This window comes from Embiotoca jacksoni, unplaced genomic scaffold (assembly GCF_022577435.1).
Source record: "Embiotoca jacksoni isolate LCO1_2020_lvr unplaced genomic scaffold, fEmbJac1.0.p SCAF_11, whole genome shotgun sequence".
In the NCBI taxonomy this organism is placed as follows: domain Eukaryota; kingdom Metazoa; phylum Chordata; class Actinopteri; family Embiotocidae; genus Embiotoca; species Embiotoca jacksoni.
Genome location: NW_027185241.1, coordinates 8,300,148 through 8,323,558, shown reverse-complemented (window position 1 = coordinate 8,323,558; position 23,411 = coordinate 8,300,148). Strand labels below are relative to the sequence as shown.

Sequence of the window (23,411 nt, the reverse complement as noted above, 5' to 3'; positions counted from 1 at the left end):
CAGACCAACACCTGGGAAGATTGGTGACGCATTGGTTAGCACTGTTGCTTCTCCTTAATAAGGTTGGGGGTTCAATTCCCCCCTTTGATATGTCTTTAAAAAAAAAAAAATCATACTATAGCACGTCATCCAAATTATGAAAAAAATGGTTATAATACAGCAAAAATGACCTAAAACTCATTTTTGGGTCACTTTTTGGCCACCACGCCACGGGCACACCGATTGACGAAAACACATTCTTATGATAACTTTTAATTCCAAACATGTTAAGAGTGCACAGACTAAATTTCAAGTCGGTCCGACACGCTTTGACGATAACGCACAGGCTTCTCAATGTATCATCATCAACATGTTAAGGTTATTCTTACCCGAATTAACTTAATTAACGCTTAACTATGTGACTGAAATGAAATGGTCCATACATAAGATACAAACTGGACCTGAGCTATCTCTCATTATGTGTCTCTCAAGCTATCACTGCAGGGAAACAACTGAAATGTCTTCACCCCTTTGAGACACAAGAGCCTTTAGACGTCACTTTGTGTGTGTCTGTCTGTCTGTGTCTGTGTGTGTGTGTGTGTGTGCGTGTGTGTGTGTGTGTGTGTGTGTGTGTATTTGTCCTATCTAATTCCATTCCTTGGAGCAAAATATAATGGTGGTTTATTTGAATAAGCTGAGTTTTGTTTTGACAAAATTCCACAGTTTAGTGCTCTCCGTCAACCTGACCCAAACCCTGTTCCCTTTTCACTCAGTGCCAGTACTCACACACCAGTACGCATACACCACGATGGCAACCGGCCGAGCACACTTCTCCCATCTAAATAGTCCTACAGCAGTTCCAGCCTCAATAAGTTAAGACCAACAATAGACTGCGGCAAAGCAGCAGGAGCCTTTAGACTGGTTCCCCTCAACTAAACTCACCCCCAGACAGTTCAAAGGCAGCCTGCTACCCAAAGGAACATTAATGTAATCAAAACAGAATTATGCAGTTTCAAATGAATTGCAGAGTCCCATAAATCTGAATTTCCAGGTTGTATGAGAATACTTTTTTCAATGTGCTGCGACATTATTGCATTAGAGATGCAGACAAACAGACGTTGGCTGATGGTGAACATCGAGAGCACAGGGGTGAAATATTTGTCACGTCTGTCAGTGTGAGTGTGATTTATGAAAGCGTATACTTTATACTGCATACCATTTTATATAAGCAGCACCATTCTGTTACACATGAGGTTCACTGCAGCAGTGGGACTCATTAGTCTCATGTTTGTTTGAGAGTTTGAATTCTCACACACACACACACACACACACACACACACACACACACACACACACACACTACAACAAATTATGGACTGTGGTGAGATGCTAGAGAAATATCGTAAAAAAAAAAAAAAAAAAAAAAAATCAAGTATAAATTCTTTAGGAAACACTTTGCTTGTTAAATTGCCAATGCTGTTTTCAAAGTCAGCGTTTGGTTTTCTATCATAATCTCCATTCCTTTGTTGTACTTTTGTTGATGTTGTCATATTTCTTAATTTTCTTTAATTTTGTTTACTTAACCATATAAAAAGTTTACTGAGATTACAATCTCTATTTCAAGAGACCTGGCCAAGAAGGCAGCATTAAAATATTGTGTCAACAATAAATATCCAGGTAAAATGTATGAATGAGTTTCCAAAATTAAAAAAAAACTGTATAAAATGTATATTTTAAGAGTCCTGTGTAGGATTTAGGGAAATTGAACACATTATAATGTTTTGATTAGTATATAATCACCTGAAACTAAGAATTGTTGTGTTTTCATTACCTAAAAACTGCTCCTTTAAGAGACTTTTTTCCCACCTTGACCAAACTCGAGGAGCGAACAGTGACTCGACTGTGACACATTCATTTTGTTTTCAAAATGTTCTGAGGTGACAAAGAGCCAGCCAGAGGAGAGATATGGTATTATATATCAGTCACCCACTGGGAATGTGTGGAACATACAGAACACTGAATATTATTAATATATAACAATGAACTGGGATGCTCTTTTTACCAGGTAACCATGATATCTGTCTCAGGCAGGTGACACTTTCGATCATCAGGATTCAGGATTCTGGGAGTCAGGATCATCGCAGCCTCCACAGACACCACAGCTTGAGACCTGCACAAACACATACAAACACAAATTTACAAACATAGCACCATTTGACATGCATAAACATGGGAGTCTTCCAGACGTTTTGGAGAAGCACAAAAGTCTCCAGGACTCGCTGAAAAATACTAAAAATGAGGCAGATTGTGTTGTAAATCTTTACCTGTACACCGACACCTCGCCTGCACCGAATGCCCCCACAATCAAATCTGCAGAGAGAGAGAGAGGGAGAGAGAGAGAGAGAGAGACCGAGCGAGCAAGCAAGAGAGAGAGAGAGAGAGGAGAGACGGGAAGTAGAGCTTCAAAGAATGCCACAGATGGGACTGATTTCAAGGTCTCCAGCAATCTTCATCAAACACAGACTTCTTACGTTTAATACGCACACAAACATACACATACACTTCCACACAGTGATATAGCATTAACATTATATCACCATGCTTTTCTTTTCACACATGACACTTTTCAGACTAAATTCATAAACAGAACATGCATTAACGTTAGTCCTCATTGTACATTTGGGTTTGTGTCTACGCTGCGAGACAAGGACCCCCATTAGAAACTTAGCATTGCTCCAATCACATCTTGCTAAACAACAAAATTTCCCAACAGCCTGCGTAGCAAGAACTCCTAATTGTAAGCAGCAGCAGATTTCATCTATATGTGATTTTATTTGTTTTCATGGGTTTTGTGATGAACATGCACTTTTAATTGGCTCTCAGAGTTTAAAATAGAGACGATATTTAATGGCTGCGGTCAAGGGACACATACCAATGAAAGCCACACACACATAGACACAGACCCACATTTACACACATACAAAAGCTGATTAAAACAATGTGAGACTGAAGAGAGGCACTTAATGGATACAAGGCACCGCAGTCAGATGCAGCAGATTCTAAATTGTGTGATCTTGGAAAAGACAGAATAACCTCATACTGCTCAGTAAGAAGCAACTGGGGCTTCAGCTAATGATTATTTTCCTTACTAATTAATCTCCAATTAGGTTTATGATTAGCTTACTAATTCAGTGCCTGTAAAATGAAAACAAATAGTGAAAAATGCCAAATGATAATTTTCCAGCTTTGTATCAGTCTACAATTAAAAAACTGTTAAGAACTGTGAAAACCATCAGACATTTACATTTGACTTGATCATCTAAATCTTATAAATAGATTTTCTATTGATCATTTCATGCCTTTATCAACTGATCATTTTAGCACTAAAATCAACCATCGGCTTAAAATGCTGAGATAACCTGCTGCAGGAGGATGACGGATGGAAACAAGTGGAAGTATGCTCTTGTAGACTTTGCTTGTGTCTTTCCTCTCCTGTGTATTTAACAAGAAAGGGACTAATTGAATCTGAGAGAGGCACATCTGTTTCTGCCTTTGGCTGCAGTCACCGAGTCCCCCTGAAACCACAACATTAAACATTTAGGCCTTGTCCCTGTTCCCCTGGGGTGTACTACGTCACTATGTGAGTGCACTGTTGTGTGTGTGTGAGTGCTGTATCAAAAATCCTGCAATGAAAAGGGACTTTAAGATAATTGTGGTTTTTTTTTTGGGCCAATTGGAGAAGGAGAGAAAATAAAGCAGAAGAAGATGGAGGGATGACATGATAGAAAGAAAATGAGGGCAGAGGATCGTGTACTTGGCCTTTAAACCACAATCTGTGAAAGCCTTTAGAAGCAAGGTGTGTTTTCAGCAGAGAGAGAGGGGCTGCAAGGGACCACCTCCAAGTCCACATTCCTCTGTCCATCACACAAGTTATATAAGCCTGAAACTGTAACTCCACTCTAGCCCAAGTACACATATGTGCTTGATATAGTGGTTGTCTGTGCTCCTTAACCTTAAAAAAACGCTGCATGACATGAGACTGATTTGTGGATCGGGCATCTCTGGGGTTAAGTGTGTGTGAGAGTGTACATGTGCACATGGCTGCATCAATGGCTAAATCAAATAAAGCCCACTTTCCTTTCCATGTCAATCCCATTTCCTTACACACAGGAGAGCTTGCCCGGCACTGCTGATTTGAGGTTGGTGTGTGTACGGAGACACAGTGACCTACATCCACACACAAACGGGCCAACACACCATTGGTCATTCATTTCACTCATTGATGACGTTTGTAGGTGCAGGTATGGTCTTAGTAACTGAGCTGCTTTGGCTGATGGTGTCGTTCCTGGGCTGTAAAAACACAACCTCCATCCAGAGTTTAGACAGATTGTCAAGCTGTCACAGCCTGTCTGCCCTGACTGCCTGTTTGGCTGCAGGGGACTGGCCTTGATGATGAAATGCCAAAGGTCAATGGCAGTCACAGGGAAACAAGGAGGTTTTAAGAAAGAAATTGAGGATTTCTTAATTCTTGGATGCGTGTGGTAAATGTGTGGTATTATAAGACTATTCGACAATTTGGCAGCTATTATACATATTTGAAAGTACTTCTTTCAGAATGCAAAGCAGAAGGAAATGGTCGCTCCAAATTTGGGAGGATTTTTTCACGATTGTATAATATGGCAGGTTTTCTTAAAGGTTTGGAGTGTAAGAGAATACTACTGAGGGAACAAGAAACTTGCAAAAAATATGAATTAATAGAAAAGGTACACATTTGGGGAAATTGTTCCTTTCATTTTTTCTTACTTTTTACATCTTGAAATACATCTTGTTTGCAGTGAAAATAAGATAGTGCTCCAAGTAGACATGGAGCCCAGTAATACATTTCACATCTAGTTACCAAACAAACGACCAACCTAATGACCCCTCCCCACCACACACACATCCAAATCACCCACTCCGACCTGTCTCTGTGTCTGTAACTCTTTCAACAACCTGATGTGATTGACAAGTAAAACACGGTCAGTTTTTGATCTTTAACCTGTCGGCTGAACCCAAGATGCAACCTGTGGCAATCTAACCTCTCTGATACACAGTTGACCCCAAACTCCTGGTACAAGACATCAAGTCTGTGTCATACATATAACCAAAGATGCTGGTAGTTGAATTAACCCTCCCTTTCATAGGAGGCTGTCACCAATGATCCCAAAAAAATATAAAAATAAAATAGAACTTGGTTGAACACAGCTGCGGGTCATTTTGACCCAAGGACAATGGGAGGGTTAAGCTTGATTTTAAGCAGAAAGCAGACCAGATGTAATTTCTGTTCCTGTACAGCTCTATATTTCACTTCCACTGCAAGCTCTCAAATTCAAAGATAGAAATATGACAGAATCTTTGGAGATGAAGTCCATTAAAGCTAAAAGTGGAGCCCAGTCATCATCCTTCCTTTCCTCCTGTGGTGGACTAATGACATTTAATGTTGATAGGAGCATATGGCGGGTGTAGCAGGCCTCCCAGACGCCTGTGCAGTCCTCTCATAATGCTGATCAAACATCTCAGGCTCCTTTGAACAGTGTGACTTTACAACCCTCAAACGACACACGATGTGTGTGTCTCACTTCCGTCAACCAACTCGCTAATGACAGATGACATGAGCGCTGCACGTTCGAGTGTGTGTGTGTATGTTTTTATACGATGTGTGTGTTGGCTGGAAGTTCTGCCACCCATGACTTTCTCCTCTACTTCCTCCTCCCAAAGAGCCTCCACTAGTTTTAACCTGCAATTCCTATGTGTGTATTTACTGTACAACATTTGTAATTCAGAGCTCTGATTTTCTGTGGGTCTGCACAGGTCTCACCGTGACCTGGAGCCTGGCACACACTCAACACACACTCTCCAGCTGCCGGTGAAACTGATCACAAGCCACACATGTGAACCTGTGTGTATTCATGTGTGTGTATTTTCCTTGATATCCTGTTTGTGGAATGAAGAAATCTGTTATTATAGCAGGATGAAAAGGAAAAGAGGGAAAGGGAGCACGGGCAAAGAAAAGAAAAAGGTAAAACTAAACAAATTCTCATTTTCAGCCTAATTTGTGGGAGCATAAAGCCAAAGTAATGCTGAGAGCAGAATGGCTCCAAATTAGGGAGAAAAATAGGGTAGTAAAACAGTGGTTTTACAGACCTGCTTTGTTTCAAATACCTTTTTTTGTGAACTAAATGTCATGTCTATAAATTACTTCAAAAATCCTCTCCCCAATTTATTATTCTAGTGTAGTTTTTTTTTTTTTTTTTAAAGATTTTTGAGAAATAAGGTGAGGGCGTATGGTAAAGTAAGTAGGTGCCACAGAAAGTAGGGAGTTGCATGGAATTTGATTAAATGCAGCTTTGTCTGCTCAGTTTTAGGGATATGTGAAGAGGCTTGAATGTCTGGCAGACCGAACATGTGGATAATATATTATTATACTTCTTTCTTTCTTTCAGTCTTATGTTTTCTCTCCTTCTTGAGTACTGTAAATCTCTAAAGAATGGATGCGGCCGCAGTTTATGGCACACATCCCCGTACCCCCTTTTGATGACTTTACCAGAGGAGAGGAGGAAGGCAAGATGGGGGAACATGGGGATGGTAGAGGAGTGCTTGGGGGAACAATGAAATGTGGAGGTCAAGAATGAGGAGGAGGGAAGCTGTAATGAGACGAGCTGGAAGGAAAGTGGCGAAATGAAGGAATTTAACTCAGAGAAAGAATTTTGATTATAACATGGGGAGTAGCGTTGACTTGTTGAGTATTTACCAGGATACTGATTGTTGTCCAGGTCTTGGCCTCCTCTCAGAGTGAATCCATATCCAGGCAGACTGCCTTTGGGGGTCTGAGCGGCTCTCAGCTCTTGACTCAGAGTCAAACCTTGCGTGGACACGTCTCTGTTACCGTTAAAGATCAGTACTCTGCCTCCACGCTCCTCGCCTCCGAATGGACAGCCCACCGCCACGTCTAAGGGATGACACACACACGAATGGTTTAGACATCAACAGGGTTAAGGCCCCTCTGAGACAGAAGCAGAAGAAAACATTCAGGTGGAATGAAAAGGAAAGAGAGGGGAAGGAAAAGAGCTTGACCTTCTAACAGTGAGGGACCAGATCAGCATGGACATTTGCATATTTTCTTTAAGTTCCATTTGTTTTACTTATTTTTTTTATTTGATCTCTCCGTATGGGCATTGTTTAGGTCACTGCTCTATCTCATGGTTACTTTTTATACTCTGCATGGGTTACATTTGTTTAAATAGGAAGTGGTACGAGGTACCACAGGTAACATGCACAGAGAATAGAAATACGGGAAAACAGCAACTCTTACTTTGTCCAAAGGCACCAAAATCTGCCTACCAGCACCTCTGAATAGAAGTAATTAACACATTAAGTCATTTAAACCATTAAAGTATATAACCAACATGTTAAAGTTAAAGGGGTTATGTGCTGGATTATTTATTGAGTGAGATATAACATGTAAATTGGTGAGTTTTAGGAATGCTGTATTTTAAAGTTCAAGATCTAAAGTACCCGTGCTGACTTTACTGCTAGGAATCCCTTGAGACATGCAGATATGTATTTATGCAACGACAGAGCACCTACACACAAAGACATACATGAAAACAGAGATATAACAAGTGGAATACTGTACCTGATATGAAAAATCAAAGATTCTCTATGAGATACAAACAGATTTGAGTATTTACTCCTTAACCTCTTAATATCCATACATTGCACTGTCTTGCATCAAAGTACCCATCAGTCCTGTACTGTCCAAACACCTCTAGACATCCTGTTTGTCTCCGGACCCCCTCTCTCTCAGCCTAAACAACTAGTTCCACATGAAGCCAATTGTGGGGTAGAGAGGATAAATGCAACCATGTGTGTATGCGAGTGTATATATGAGCCTATGTGTGTGTGTGTGTGTGTGTGTGTGTGTGTGTGCATGTATGTGTTTGCATTTGTGTGTCTATGTGTGGGCATGTGTACCTGAGTAAATGTGCCGAAAAAATTAAATATATCTAACTTGGGGAAAAAAAAGCATTGCTCAACAACGTCCCACACAATGTGGACATCCACAGAAAAAAAAATTAAAAATGCCTGCGGATCACCCACTGTGATCACTGAGACCAAAACTATAGGAGTCTGTTAGTCACAGAGAAAAACAGGCCAACACTCTGCGAGCGATGGTGACAGAAAGCCAGTGTTGGTTGATAAACAATTAAAAACAAAAAGACCCACATGGCAAATTAAATTAGCTAAATTGTAAAGTTTCAACAGCTGACACTCAGCAGAGGCATGAGGAAGAGAGGAAACGGGTATGGTTCTATTTTTGAAAGGATTTTTTGAAATGGGGTGATGAGGTCTCTGCTTTGAGAAGAGGAATAGGCTCAATGTCATCACAGAAACAAAAGGGATCTGTCAGTGATTATGTACAGGCACACACAAGGCAACAGGTATACTCGAACACAGCAGTTTGACATTAGCAAAAAGATGCTGCTGAAAAGCCTCATCACAGTGCTTTCATGGTGAATACTGAATAATGAGATCATGCACGGACACGGACGAGTGCTCATTAGATTAACGCTCAACAAGTACTTTGTCTCTGCAGCTGGCAGAGACACTCCATCTCCTCTCAGGCTGCATCGCCGACCCTCAGAGACTGTCACACGCTGACAGACAGCAGATGTGATTTATGTTTCAAGTCAGAAAAAGCTTCAGTATTGATCCAATGCTTATTGACCTGATGGTTAATGGGCTTAAAGGGGGTGGTATGCACATTAACACACTCTGTCCATGAATAAATAAAAGATAAATCAGTGGGATAGATGTCATACGATGCCCAGATGTGTATCCATTCATTCATTTTAAAGGCAGCAGTCGAAGTGGGGCTTAGTGGGGCATTTGGGCTCCAGGCTACATGCTTTATATGTGTGTGCGTGTGCATGTGTGCCTTTGTCCAATCAATGCATGTGAGGATAAAACAAACATATTGAAGAGGAATGAACCCTGGGCTGCAGGACAGAAACTCCCAGCTGATTTTATCTAAGGGCACATCTGGTGAGGTAAAAATAACTCCAACACACATGCACACCCAGCCTGAACCCAATCATCAAAGGAAAAAACAAGTTCACACAGACAACCTTTCATCGCAGACACTTCCTGATTGGCCAAAGAGCTTTAAGGTTTCTTAAGCAGGATTTCCTCAGTCAGACACATAACAGTCCAAATCTTACAGAAACACAGGAAAAGATTTGTCTGTTATCAGGTGTACCTGAAAGTATTAGTCCCATGTGGGCAAGGGAGAAAGGGGTTCATGCAGTGGGACACAAAATAAATCAATGGATTTTTTTAAATGTCATCATCTCCATATCATTCTCCTTCTCTTTGTTGCATCTCATCTCATCAATTAATCTAACGTGTCAATTTTCTTTCATCTTTTTTTTGGTCATTTTTTCTTTCCTTTTCCCTTTCTGACAGTTTCAACATACCGTTGTATCCGTCCTGGTTGATGTCTCCCAGGGGTGCTATAGCTGTGCCAAAGCGTCCAAAGATGTGGGTGCCGGTGAGAGCAACAGGTGTGGAGAATGTGAGTGGAGCCAGCTGCAGGTACAGGTACACCCTTCCCACCTCCCTGGGTTTGCTCTCCATCTCCCTCTCCATGTAGAGGGGTGCTCCAACCAGCACGTCATCCATCCTGGGGAAACATGATGTAGTTTCAATGCTCAGAGACAAAAGAAGACACATGATGTATGTGTGTCTGGAATGACAAGGAGGTTTTCTGCTTACCCGTCTCCATTTAAGTCCGTGACAGCCACTGAGTAGCCAAAATAGGAGGCCATCTGAGAGACAAATAAGGAAGGAACATCACAGAATCTTAACCAAAAACCTAATACATAAGTTTCATCTAATTTTATTTTCATTCATCTCCATCAACACTTAATTGATTCAAAAATGGAAGATGATCCACATCAGCTTTTGCCCATTGTCCAGTAGCTTATATGCAGCCCTGCAATACCACAGAGTGTGACTGGGATGTATTGATGCCCCTACCTGCTCCCCTGTGAAGTTTTGGATGAAGGTCAGGTTGGTGGAGTTGATCATTGCCACCTAAAACAAGCAGACACACTATCAGATACATTGCGGCATGAATAAAAATACACCAGGCGATGTCCTTGTAGCACACCAGCAGTCTGACAAACAGGCACACAAAGAATGTAGAAAAAAAGTCAGGAACTGCATAAAAAAAAAGCTTTTATTGTAGTGAAACCCCTCTCTCTACCCTGGCCTCCCCCACCACCATCATTTTTGTGCCTTTACCATGTTCCCCTCATCACTCTCTCCTTCCCCCCATCCTAACCCCGGTTGCAGGGAGAGACAGAGGGGGGAGGCTGAGAATTCCTTCATAAGACCTAAAATAACAACCACATGGAAACGGCCGGGGGCTACGCGTACACACACATGCACACACGCACACACGTGCAGGAGGATACGCTTTGACTCAATCACAGATGTCTCAAAGACGTACTAACGAGGGATAGACTTACGAGCACAGACAGATGAGGATGTGTAAACACAAATATTGAATCAATAGCTTGAGAGTTAACTTTCCTCTGCAGTCAGTTGTCAGATTGGTCACAGAGGAAACCTGATCAGGCCTGATGACTGCTCCAGTGACAGGCCACTAATATGACCAACCTGCATCCCTCGTAACACTCCACCCACTGTGAGCTACAACCGCCTCCTCTGCACCACTCACTGTGCACTGTCTGTACAGGAAGGAGCATTCCTGCACCAGCAACAAAGTCCAGACATAAAACACACGCTGTCGAAGTGTGCGAGTGTAATGTGGTGAGTCCTGCGGTTACATTGCAGGTTAGAGTTAGGGGTCGTGCGTGTGTGGAGAAGGGTTAGTGGGGTTAGGTGGGGTCACCGCCCTCCACATGCAGCGGAAGCTGTGTGTCATTAAGGAGGATTGACATAGTTAGCCCTGGGGAAAGTTCCCATAAGAGAACACAAGGCAAACTTGAGTTTACACATAAATGCACATGCAGTATTATCACAGCCATTTGGACACATATATTTACGTGTTCATTAAAAGCTGTAATCCTATATTAAAGACTGATACCAGATGGCTCTAGTAGATGTTAGTGTGTACATGTGTGTATCTGCACATGGAAGTCTACACTCTGATCCTTTTAACGGATTTTAGCCTTTGACACATAAACCTGGACAATAAATAACATGTTCGTACGCAGATCGCATAAAGATAGGTGATAGATTAAATGAAATAGCAATTTAAAATATCTCATTAGGGTACTTAGCCATCAATAATATCCAAAATCACTGGCAAAAAAAAAATCAGTGGAACTGATTGGTGGTGGAAAGCCTCTAAAAAATTAGTTCACAAAAGTTAAAGTTGTGCAATTGGTTTGGGAAGAATGATCATCTCAGTACAATGCTAAGCCGTCAATACACCCCTCATTTCACTGGAGGATACCATGTCAGTGTGACGTTTTGTCTCGCCAAGGAACAAAAGGTACATGCACGTATGACGAGGGTCAGAAAATTACATCATGTGATGGAGATCATATGACTAGGGAGGTATGTTGGGGATCAAACCCAGGACTTTCACCCAGGAGACCAGGGTTTGAGTCCATTAGGAAGTTACATGGATTTCTTTGAAGACATCTTTTCCTAACCTTAACCAAGTAGTTTCTTTCCTAAACCTAAACAAGTGTTTTTTTGTGGCTGAACGTAAGGCACCTTACTTGTCATACCTAGGCGGGGCAAATGTGATACTGACACAGTATACTGCAGTGAACTGATGGGTGTATTACAAGCTTTGGGATAATACAGGGTTGAAATGATCATGCACAATAAAGAAACATCCACATTTGTTGTGGTTTTCCACTGATTTATTCAGGTTTCTCCTGTAATTTGTCACCTGTTTGTTGCTGCTAAATGTAAAAGATATTGGTACATCCTTCTCTAATCTGCTTGTTTGTCCATACTCACATATCCAAAGTTCTGTGCTCCTCTTGGGACTCCAGCTATCAGCTCTGTTAAACATGAAAACAAAGAAAGACTCAAATTAGTTTGAGAACGATGCAAAGGGCTCAACAGAAGTTTGTCTGAGAGACATCAACCCCTTTCCCAGCTTTAAGCCAAGTGTTGCTGAGAACAGTGAGTGATTGGGTGCTCAGGCTCTGCTTGTGTATTGATTGATGAGTGCAGTGCCGTGAACTTATAGGGACGATCTGAGGGTCCCACCCAGAGAGAGAAGACAAAGTCCCCACTTCCTGCCCTGTGGCTCGACCCAACAGGCTCAACCACGAGCCAATAAACCAGGAATTCCCAGCATCGTCTTCACTCAGAACTCCCAGTTACGACCAGTTCCCCACTCTGAAGACGGTTTAGAGAACAAGACCACAACAAGCTTTGCACCACAACACATCACATCAATGGGCATGTGTAGCCTCTTTAGGCTCCCTTTAAGACTTTCTGACATGTGTTGTGCCTGAGGCAGTTCAGGGCCTTTGCGGGGTTGGTATGGGGTATGTAAACACAAGGTTGTCCCGTAAAGAGCCCACAAAATGGTGATTAGTAAAGCGACATCGGGGAGGGGTACTAATTTTTTGTGACAGACTGTGGGGTGACACTGTTTGAAAAGTGAAAAAGTGGTCTAAAAAACAATGTGGCAAGACAATCTTTTGATTTGTCCATTTTTTTATTGGACAAAAAAGCGGCACGTCTTGTTAAAATTGATTGTGTGATTTGTGTGTACTACAGACAAGTGATGGCACGGGTATGAACTTGAACAGCACCTAAAGCTCACAAAAAGGAGTGAACCAAAATGCTACACAGCTGCCACGTGTCCAGAGTGTGTAGGTAAGTGGTACAAAAAAGATTAAACAAATAAAATGATTTGGACATTTTAAGTGGTCATAGTTTTCATGAATTTATATTGGCCTGAATGGTATATACTAGAAAAGTTCAACAAAGGCACTCTTTCCCACCTGCACGTCCTTTATAACATGAAGCTCTGTGCGTGCCTGTGTCTCTTTACACCTAATATTTTAAGTCCAGACGAGATTCTGGACCCACTCTAGACCTTTAAGAGGTTTGCAAAGTCTGCCAGTAATCATTCTAATCAGCCAAAATGAAGGACAGGAAATCCCTTTATCAGTGGTTTCTGAAGTCCTGTCCCTTCAGGGTCGTGACCCAGACTCCCAGAGACAGTTCTCATTACTGCATCTTAGTTCAGACGCAGGCACTGTCACCCAGCTGTCAACTCCATCTCGCTCTCTGCGTCGCACACCTCCCAGTGCTCCCGGTACCCAGCCTGAGAACGCACATGTAGGTATTTATACAGCGTTGCAGAAGGCTGCTGATCTTGTTAGTCTGGGATTCCTCTAATGCTGTATGTGGTTTGTTGTAATGAATTGTTGACTTTCTCACCTTGTTCAGAGTCTCCTGTAAACTCTCCCACTGCCACAGAGTAACCTAGAGAGAAATCAGTTACACATGACGACATATGGTTGAAATTAACTCAGACACAATGGTCTGTGTACACTGTAAGTGTTACATGATGATTATTATTAGATTACAATAATTTGGCTGATCGTTATTTAGCTTATGGTTTGTACATGAGTATATTTGTGTTTGTAAATGCATGTTACCGAGATAGCTGTCGTCGTGTGTGTCTTCAGCAGCTCTGGTGTGTTTCTCTCCTGGAACCTGTCTCAGTACTGCCTTTAAAGAGTAGCCATTGAGAATCTCAGCTATCCCTGCTGTCATCACTTGACCTGCACACACACACACACACACACACACACACACACACACACACACACACACACACACACACACATAGATGGATGGAGAAAAACAAACACCCAGAGTGTGAGTCACATCTGTTCATGGACAGCCGTTGAAGCTCAGACCCCATGAAGGGAGCTCTGCTGTCCCCTACTATAGATATCTGCTGGAGTTGGACTGCATGCTCCACATGAAAGATGCACCGAGCTAATATTACATGCATGGCAGTCTTCCCAGAGGAAAGCTAAAGCACTTTGTTAGCAGAAGAATAGCCGAAAAAAAAAAGTCCTCCAATGTTCCCTTAAAAACCCTCAAGAAAACTCCTGTCCTCTCCGCAGTGAGGACTCTGAATTATAGGTGTGCGCACACAAACAACAGCCTTCCACTGCTGTTGAACAAGAGGTCAGACAAACAAATGATTTTTATCTATGCCTGCCTTCAACCTTCCATAAATCCTCCTTAATGTGTGTGTGCGTGTGGGGACTGACGGCGAGGAAAATGTGCTCTCTGAACCCTCCCTCCAGCTCCTCTCCCACCCTTTCAATCTCCCTCTCCCTCTCACACTGCACTGGGTTTATCTTCAGGGTAACATATCTCTATATCAACTCATTATGAAACCTCTATCAGATTGATGAGACAACGTATGGCAGAATGTTAACACATACATAAGTCACTGCTGCTAATATGAAGTGCTCTTTGCACTAAGTGAAAACAAGATTGTATATAAAGGAGTTTTTTTTTTTAATGATGAATCAGGGTTAAGGCTGAAGATAATTGTTGTATATCAGAGGCCATACAATCCAGGCTGAGTGCTTTTATAAACATTTGGAGGAAGTGTTTTAACTGGAGGCAGCCTGCCTTGCCACGCTGAGGGCACAGAGAGGGAGCAGCAGTCCATTAAGGCTGTCTAAGATGCCCGTGTAGTGTGGTCTTGTATGCTGCATTATTTAACCATATGTAACAACAGCATCAGTGCCAAACAATATCCCCAAATCATAAAAAAAATGTGTTGCAGTTTTAAAATATCCAATATTTTTTGTTCTTTTTTTTCTCTCTTCTTTCCAGAATTTTTGAAAAACACTTTACCCTCTTGCTACAAGTTTCTTTACTGAACATATGAGTCACAGATCACAGATTACAAAGAAAGGAAAGAGAAATGAGTTTGTGCAAGTGATCAGTAACTGTCTCCTGGCTCCTCTCAAACAGCTGCACAACTTCTCTAAATTTCGATAAGGCGCACACATACACACACACTCTTTCAAACACCTGGAGTCGGGGGAGTAGTGATACACTTCAACAGCTTAACTGTGACACACTCTAGCTGTGTCTACACCTATTAAGACACTTCATCCCTCTGCTTAGACCAGCCCTCTACATCCAATAGGCTCACTGACCTCAGCACAGCTTTTATCAAGCAGGAGATCCATCTTTCTTCCTCTTTCTGTGTCTGACTCTAACATACTCCCTCACTTCTCATCTTTCTCTCTCTCTGTTACAACATGTTCCTGTCACCTCCACAGCAAATCCTCTATCTTTTGCACTGTCCTCCCTGTTCTCCTCAGTCCTTTTCTTTGTCCTCCTCAACCTTTCTGTCAGCCTTTGAAGCTCTTCCTCTCTCCTTGTAGCATTTTTTAAGTTCCTCTGTGCTTTATCACGGGCAGGGGGGCAGTCTCTCCACACTCCATTACCCCCCGATCAGCTCATTACAGAGCCCAAACACCCACTTCCTGTTACACTGTTACAGACAGAGAGAGGAATTAAGTAAAGGAATTACGGCGGAAAAAGGGAGAAAGCCACATTTTTTTCCCACCTTCTCTTAGGTAAGACTCCTGCAACGAAATTGCAGATTTGGCAAGTGTGTCAGTGTGCATATGTGAATACGTGGACTGTCCTGACTGTTAAACTCATCTCCATCCATTTCTCTCATTTGAACACCTTCCCATCTATGAAATCATTGCAAGAGAGAGACCAAGCACAGGTTTAAACACTGCTGTTTGAGTTACCTTGCCAGTAAAAGCTTCCAGGTCCTCCTACTACCAGCCGTCCTTCCTGGAATAAACACAGTTAGTTCGGGTTGGTCAAATGACAGTAAATGTGTACATGTGAATGTGTGATTGCGTGACTAAAGGGATATATCATCATGTGTAGCTGTGTGCACATATGATTCCTGCTGTCATGCCTGTTGACACCCTGCAGAGAATGACAGCTTCCTGTACAGGAGGGTAGAGTTGGACCATGAGACAGAGGTCAAGGTTCATATTGACTATACAATGAAAGAATGTGTGCGTCTCTGTGTTTGGTCTATTGTGCTAAGAGGCGACGGGTCACATCAGGAGTGGAGGCTTCTCTCGGGACAAATGCTCTTTCATTTTCCCAGTGTCCATAAATCTCTGAAGGCTGTCTTGTGTTTAAAACTTCCCTGTGTGCACTTTGAGAAGAGGACAAATTGTGTGCAAGAGGTTTATGATAAAAAAAAAATAAAACGTGGTTGCTGCTGCAGTCTTTACCTTGGTGAAATCCACACTGAAACCAGCCTGGCAGAATCCCTGTCCCTCCGGGTCTGGATCATCTGAAAGTAACACATTAACACAAGATTGAATTGTCTTTTAAACACCAGAACCAGCATCTCAAAGGTAACTTCACTATTTTTACACAAACCCTTTTTTACAGATCATGGGCTGTACTATTGCGTGAATACTACGTTTGAGCTCCAGAGAGAGCAGGGGGAAATCTAATACCGAGCATTAAATGATGTCACGAGAGGATGAAGAAACTTGAAAAAAAAAAGAAAATGGTGGTGGGATTTAGAAATAAGTGATAGCAGCACCTCCAGGCTACATTTATCACTACTAATATATAGCATTACATACTTTAAGCTGTCATGGAATTGTTAGTGGGAGAATTGAATTATGGGTAACCAGTTTTGACAAGGGCAATGTGTGGAATGAAAAAGACAGCTTCTCTCAGTCTGCTGAACTTTGATTCTTTTTTTAAAAGCTGAGTTTTGTAAATCTCAGTGTTATAAGGACTGCAAAGATAAATTGGCACTTATTAAATCATCTTACGGACAGTTTCCTCGAGCATACTCTCAGCCTAATAGGGTAGAAAGTATAACTTCAATTAGATGAAACCATTTAACAACAAAACGAATCTACAAAATTCTGAAAATTAAGAAGACATTGAACCAGAGGTGTGTTTCTGTTTAAAAAAAACTTCATCTAACTGTGCATGAACATACAAACCTATGTACACATCATAAATTGTTCTCCACTTCAGTGGCACCCTTAGGTGAAGCTCAATGATGCGTAACTACACAAGAGCACACATAAAAGATGTGCGAGTTACAGTCGTGGTCTGAGTGGTCGCAGACTCATGTTAAGAGGCAAAAAAAGTCGCTGGAGGCAAAAAAAAAAAAGAAGTCTGACTCAAACACATGATAATGAAATACTTCCCCGGCCCGAAGAACTAAGAATTATTCCCCCCTTGAGAACAGTTGAGTTTACAATGTGATTATTTTAGTCTTGATTAGTCAACACTGACATAAACAAAAAAATTGAGATCTTTAACAACATTCAACCAATTACTAGAGGGAGTGTTACGTATGACTGTGTGTGTGTGTGTGTGTGTGTGTGTGTGTGTGTGTGTGTGTACAGTACAGGCTGTGTTTTATCTGCTGTTTACGATGTGCCACCTGATAGCTTATCATGGTCTGCTGGTGCCTCATATCTCTGTACTGGGTGGTGGTAGGGTGTCACAGGAAGAAAGTGGGAGAGAAAGAAGAAAGCTGGAGATGTGAGGGATGTGTGTGTGTGTTTGTGTGTGTGTGTGATGATATAGGGGAGGGGGGCTTCCCATAAATCCAATTTATAGAACTGATGACAGAAGGAAGAGGACAAGAGAGCGAAAGACTGCTAAACTGTTAGAGACACAGATTATTTTCAGGTTACCGTGGCAACTTGTAAAACATCAGGCAAGGCGATCTATTAAAGAAGCATAATTCCCCCACCTTCTCCATTCATATCTGGCCATGCACACAGTTTTGTTTTCGTAAATCTAGGTTTTCAAGACATTTGGATTTTCATCATGATTGTAAAGACATGTTGTCAACATGTTTACATGGAGACCATTTTTGTTACGGGAAAGTAGTTTCAAAGAATATTGCGGATCATCACTGCTGTGACCAACACTAATGAAATTTGACTGGAGGTGGAAATCTCAGACATGTATCTCAAAGCCTGGCCAAAACAAACCAAAGTTATCTGCTTGAGTTAGGATTCCACTAATTGCAAGTAAGAAAATCTATTTGTATTTCTTAAATTTGAGTGAACTTCAGATCAGATTACTGATATAACTATGTCATATCATGCTTTCTTATATTGATGGAGGTTATAAAATCTAAAAACTGTCGTTAGTTTGTGTTCATACTGACAGCAGAGAGGGAGTAGGAGAAAACAAAGGGAGGGAGGATGGGGGTGACTCACTGGTCCTGCAGGGTGAGTACTCTGCGTAGGCGCTGAAGTTCTGGACGGCCACATAGCAGGTCCCCACAGGGTCCTTCTCCCCACTTATTTTCACTGTCCGCCAGTGGTATAGAGGAGCACATGCCTGCACAACAAATAACACGGATTCCCATTTTAATGACAAATTACCCCTCATCGCACCAAGAGAGAGAAGAATTTAAGGGCAAACTCTGTGTACTAACCACCACTTTTCCTTTGTGTGTCCTGACCGATGCTCCAAACCACTGGTGCGACTTAAACTCTAGGGGCTCTCTGGTGCCATTTACCTTAATCATTCTGTTATCTGGAGAGAGATACAGAGACAGAGATAGAGACAGACAGAGGAGGTGGAAAGGACATAAAAAGGACAATTGAAAAAACATTTTAAAATGGTGGCGATAAAAGCTGATATTGACCATGGTAATGTGGCTCTGGGCCTGTAGCTCTGCCTGTGAGCATGGAAAGCATTTGTACTTGATTAGCAATAAACAGCTTATAACACACATTTGCCCCACAGAAACAGACATTTGTCAGGATATATAGGCTTTTTTTTTTTTTTTTTCCAGGCAAAGCCTTTCTCATAAAAAGCAACAACACTTAAGAGACTTACTTTAACTCAGCCAGACATACACACAAACTTGTTCATGCACATTATTAGAGTTTCCCGGTGGAGTCACAATGTGTCTGATTGGGTCTGAGTATGTGTGTACATGTTTGTTCGGTTCGGTTATTAATGACCAGCTGGGTCTCTTTAATGCAGTGCAGACCCTTCCTCATTAAACACCTCCCTTTAGCACATGCATACACACACAGCAACGCATATAACATTATGGGAATATAGTGAATGCAGAGTGGCAGGTGTACAGTCCATGTTTTGCCTAATGCTATGTGTTTTTTGTCTTTATTAGTCTTTTTCATCTCTGAGAGAGTTCAGGGAACACATTGATTCATATTGTTCACCTGTTTCTCAACACATTTATTCCTCCAATAATCTCAATAAGAATAGAATCTGTATTTTTATGCAAATGAGTATAATTCTGAAGAAAACTTGCTAAAAAAAAAAATCCATCATTAACATTAGGAGATTTGATGGAAAGAGAGTTTTGATAAAGCGGGATTGTCACTAAAAGGTATTTTTTAGGCTGGGATAAAGTAGATAAGAGTAGTGAATGAGGATTACTTTAACCCATACAAGAGAAGCAAGTTTAGATGCTGTGAGGCAACAGAGGTTTGACTTTACTGTGAGGCTTTACTGTGCATGTGTGGTATTTGATGTGATGGGGAACCTCACCTGGAAAAAAGAGAACATTAAAATCTGAAAAGCAGTGCATCACTTCAAGCACAGACACTACAGCCTTTGAGTGTTCTGCTTTAATTGCCAGATTTCTCCACTAAAATAGCAGACATGCTATCTATGACTAATCTGTGATAACATATCTTCTCCTCTCCATCCCCCTCGCTTCACTGGCATGACTCGACACATCTGCACAGTGTCACTGAGGCCATGCCCGCACACAGGTACAAAGACACAATCAGGCACATGTGAAGCTGATGTATGGACATAAACCAGCACAGTACACACAGATAGTCACCACTCATGCTGATATTTTGTACATTGTGCATAAGAGTGTGTGTGTGTGTGTGTGTGTGTGTGTGTGTGTGTGTGGTGGGCGGGGGTGTCTTAGTCTGGTTTATACCTGTAAAAATGTGTCTGCTCTAACTCTAGAAATATCTAAAATGGCCACTGCCATCAATCACCTTGTGGATACCCACCCATTGTATTGAATAGATGCACACATGACTTCACACACGCATTGGTTCCGCTATTCCTCCTTATATTGGAGATTTACTCGCATTTTCAAAGAGCATTACTTTAGTTCAGAACACCTAAGTAGATTTCTACGAGTTGATCTCTATCAGCTGTTTCATTTATATATCAGCTGTTCACTGATAAAACAGCTGATCAGCAAGCAGATAACTTGAAACACCCGGTCGCTGGTGTTCATAACACGACAGTCCCAACACTGTTGATATCCTCATATCGCTTGTAGAAGCTCCACCCTCCGCTGCAGCTTTCATCTTATGTGTTGAAGCTTTTGATTCTGTCCACTCTGTTACGATCTGATGTTCACATCTTTCTCCTAATTCTGTCTGACGAAGGAGTTTTTCCAACAGAGTATTTTAACAGCAAAGAGTCACCTCTGTCAAAACTAACTGTACATCAATAGGCCAGTTCCCTATCTAGCTCTCTTTTTGTGGTCCTCACAAAGATGATAGAGGTCCTCATGAAAAGAGAGAGAGGAACAGACTGATGGAGAACGAGAGGGAGATGAAGGGAGGGGAAGGGAGACAGGGATACATTTTTGAGATCTAATAAAAAGCAGACCTCACCCAATCCCCCTTTCTTCCAAAGGGGAGCTAAATTCCCATGTGCATACAGTTTACCCCCCTCCTCTCTCTCTCTACCACTCTACCTCTTGCACACATGCACACTCAGATGTAGGAAACTGTGCATCAGAGACATGAGATGCACAAACAAAGGCTGATTGGACAGTTACCACTGATGATAATATATTGAATACCATAATCAACATGATGTAGACTTGCACCAACAAACCCGCCAGCCACCTTTTTAGTTAGATGAAGCTGATGAGACCCATATGCCTTATCTCTCCTTTTTATGCAACAACATATGTGCCAGCTCATATAGACACATACCAGACCCACAGGTTATACAAAACTCCAGTGATTCCCAGTTGAGTAACATCTGGGGCCACCTATGGCTTTAACAGGATCCATCTCAGTGAAATGAATGCCTGTTGAATTTCATTTCTGTTATTCAGTAAAATACTCACAAGAGAACTCATAAAACAACGACAGTGGTGAGCAGATGTCTCACAGTTTGTCCAACCGAAACACTTTAATCCTTTGCAGGTCTTGTAACAACACTAATCTCTTGCAGGAGTCTCGGGAACATAATTGAACGCTGCGGGGCCCCTAGGAGATCTATGACAAATTTATTTTGGCCAAAGAGAAGAACAAAATTAGAAAGCTTCAGGTAACTTACTGGAATTGTCAAACGGTATCTGTCTGCAGCTATCAGGCAGTCCCGGCCAGGGGCAGTAATAGACCGCTCCAGCCTCCACGATGCCGGGCTGGGAGGTGTTGGCTTTTGGAGCCCCCACCAACACACTGATCCTGGTGGGCAAAAGGAAGAACAAGGTACATGCAAGACATGCAGGACAGTGAACAATGTAAACTTCTACAGGCAATGCCTAATGCAGGTCACGCGTACGTGTAAGTTTCTCAATTAGGCTAGGTTTGGTTCTGTGCAACAAAAATCTGAGTCATGGGCCAATTATGTCCAGCTACAGAGGTGATTGAGCCTCGTGCTTTTTCCTTACATTTTTTCCCCACCTCACAACATTTATTTTCTATTCTGTTCTGTTCAAGCGAGTTTAAAATAAGTTTTGACCGATTGAACTAATACAGGTGTCGTTTCAGAGGGGTTTGTATATTAGATCACAACTTCAGCAGGACCCTGGAGGGACAGCTTCAGCCCTGATGCTGCACTCACGTGTTTCTGTCGGTGGTAGCTTGGTAGAAGTCCACAGAATAACCGAAGTAACTTCCATCGGGTCCCCTGTAAACCGTGGGATGCTCTGCGTAAAGATTAAAACTCCAAACTCCATTTGGCACCGGCCAGAGCACAGAGAGCACCCCCAGAATAACCATCCCAGCAGAGGTAACGGAGTCCCGTGCACGCTCCATCCTATAGAAGCAGCAAGCGGACTATTCCCAAAAATGAGTGAGAGGGGGAACTCGGAGAGAAAGAGTGTGTGTGTGTGTGAGAGAGAATTTCCTCTGTGCAGGTGAGGAACGTATGCGCCTTCCCCAATTTTAAGTCCGCGCAAACTGCCTGCCACTAAATCCCCGCATGCACTCTGCTGCGCTCCCCCAGAGCTGCCTTCTGACACCCTGAAACCACCAGGTCTGTCCCAGAGCCTCAGCTACAAGTCTATTCAAGCTGCGCCCCCGCCCTCTGTTCAAAACTTTACCCCCTACACACACAGTCACACACATTACAAGGCACAAACCACATCAGAGCGCGCATACGAGGCTGGCGCGTCACCGCTCCTTTCGTCTCAAATCAGTGCAGGAACACAGTCACAAGCTGCACGTAGAGTGGAAGGAAATTGAAGAATACAAAAATTAAAGCCTTATAGCCTTCTTTTTACCAGCCAACCATAACGTTAAACGGGGCTGCGTTTCCTTCCGTTGAAAATAATCACTTGTAATTATGTCAGTAATTATTATGTCAACTTACAGCAGAAATCTCTTAAACCGCGTGTGAACGTTTTAGGCAGTTAAGCCCGCTCACCGTTTCCCTCAACACCAAGTGATTTCCCCCCTAAACCACCGGGGTAATACACTTCGCTCTTGCTGAAAATAATATCCTGCAATGAAAAAATGTTTTAAAGAGGTGACAGGCCAGCCTGGGCTGTTTTATGTATATCTAGCAGCACACTTCTGACTGTTTTCCTTGCAATAACTCGGTTCTGTGTGCGCCAGTGGGAGAAAAAAAAAGTAAGAGAGATGAAAGTTGTACCCACTTAGACAAAATCTCACTCTGCTGTTCATCATCGTGAGGGAGTTTTGTTTTAATGAAACTGAACTTCCCGGGCACATTAGTAATGAATTAAACACTAGAAGCAGCCTCACAGTGCAGTAAAACTACAGCAGAGCAGCTCTACAGTCAGTGTAGCACTGGGATGTGTTTTGTGAGTTGATTAAAAACCAGGTGAGAAGGTGAGGTAAAGAGTGTATGAGAGGAAATCCAACCTTGACCTGCTGCCAGGTGGGCACGTTTCTCTCTCGCACCCTACTCTGCCCTACTCTCCTGCTTCCTTTATTCTTTTTTTCCACATAGACTTGGTTTTAACCATGTCGAAACATCTTCCTGATCCTTTCTGTGCAGCAGTGATGTGTGTGTGTGACTGAGAGAGAGGATAAGGTAGGACAGAAGGCCTGTTCTTTCTCAGCTGGTTCAGTGTAAATCTGAGATGAACAGAGAGAGAAGGGGGGGCG

General features: G+C 42.2%; 1 protein-coding gene across 1 annotated transcript in view; it reads right to left on the bottom strand.

Moving 5' to 3' along the window:
- Positions 1 to 22,280, bottom strand: part of itga8 (integrin, alpha 8) — a 40,260-nt gene extending 17,980 nt beyond the window's left edge. Inside the window, exons 1-15 of the mRNA XM_069142911.1 lie at positions 21,901 to 22,280; positions 21,391 to 21,521; positions 18,527 to 18,627; positions 18,306 to 18,429; positions 16,332 to 16,393; positions 15,828 to 15,873; positions 13,686 to 13,811; positions 13,465 to 13,509; positions 12,022 to 12,065; positions 10,057 to 10,113; positions 9,793 to 9,845; positions 9,495 to 9,700; positions 6,770 to 6,967; positions 2,304 to 2,349; positions 2,042 to 2,149 (exon numbers count right to left, since the gene is read on the bottom strand). Of these exons, the coding sequence (XP_068999012.1) occupies positions 2,042 to 2,149; positions 2,304 to 2,349; positions 6,770 to 6,967; positions 9,495 to 9,700; positions 9,793 to 9,845; positions 10,057 to 10,113; positions 12,022 to 12,065; positions 13,465 to 13,509; positions 13,686 to 13,811; positions 15,828 to 15,873; positions 16,332 to 16,393; positions 18,306 to 18,429; positions 18,527 to 18,627; positions 21,391 to 21,521; positions 21,901 to 22,094 (1,541 nt within the window). The 5' untranslated portion in view covers positions 22,095 to 22,280. The remainder of the gene's footprint in view (positions 1 to 2,041; positions 2,150 to 2,303; positions 2,350 to 6,769; positions 6,968 to 9,494; positions 9,701 to 9,792; positions 9,846 to 10,056; positions 10,114 to 12,021; positions 12,066 to 13,464; positions 13,510 to 13,685; positions 13,812 to 15,827; positions 15,874 to 16,331; positions 16,394 to 18,305; positions 18,430 to 18,526; positions 18,628 to 21,390; positions 21,522 to 21,900) is intronic.
- Positions 22,281 to 23,411: the final 1,131 nt, after the last annotated feature.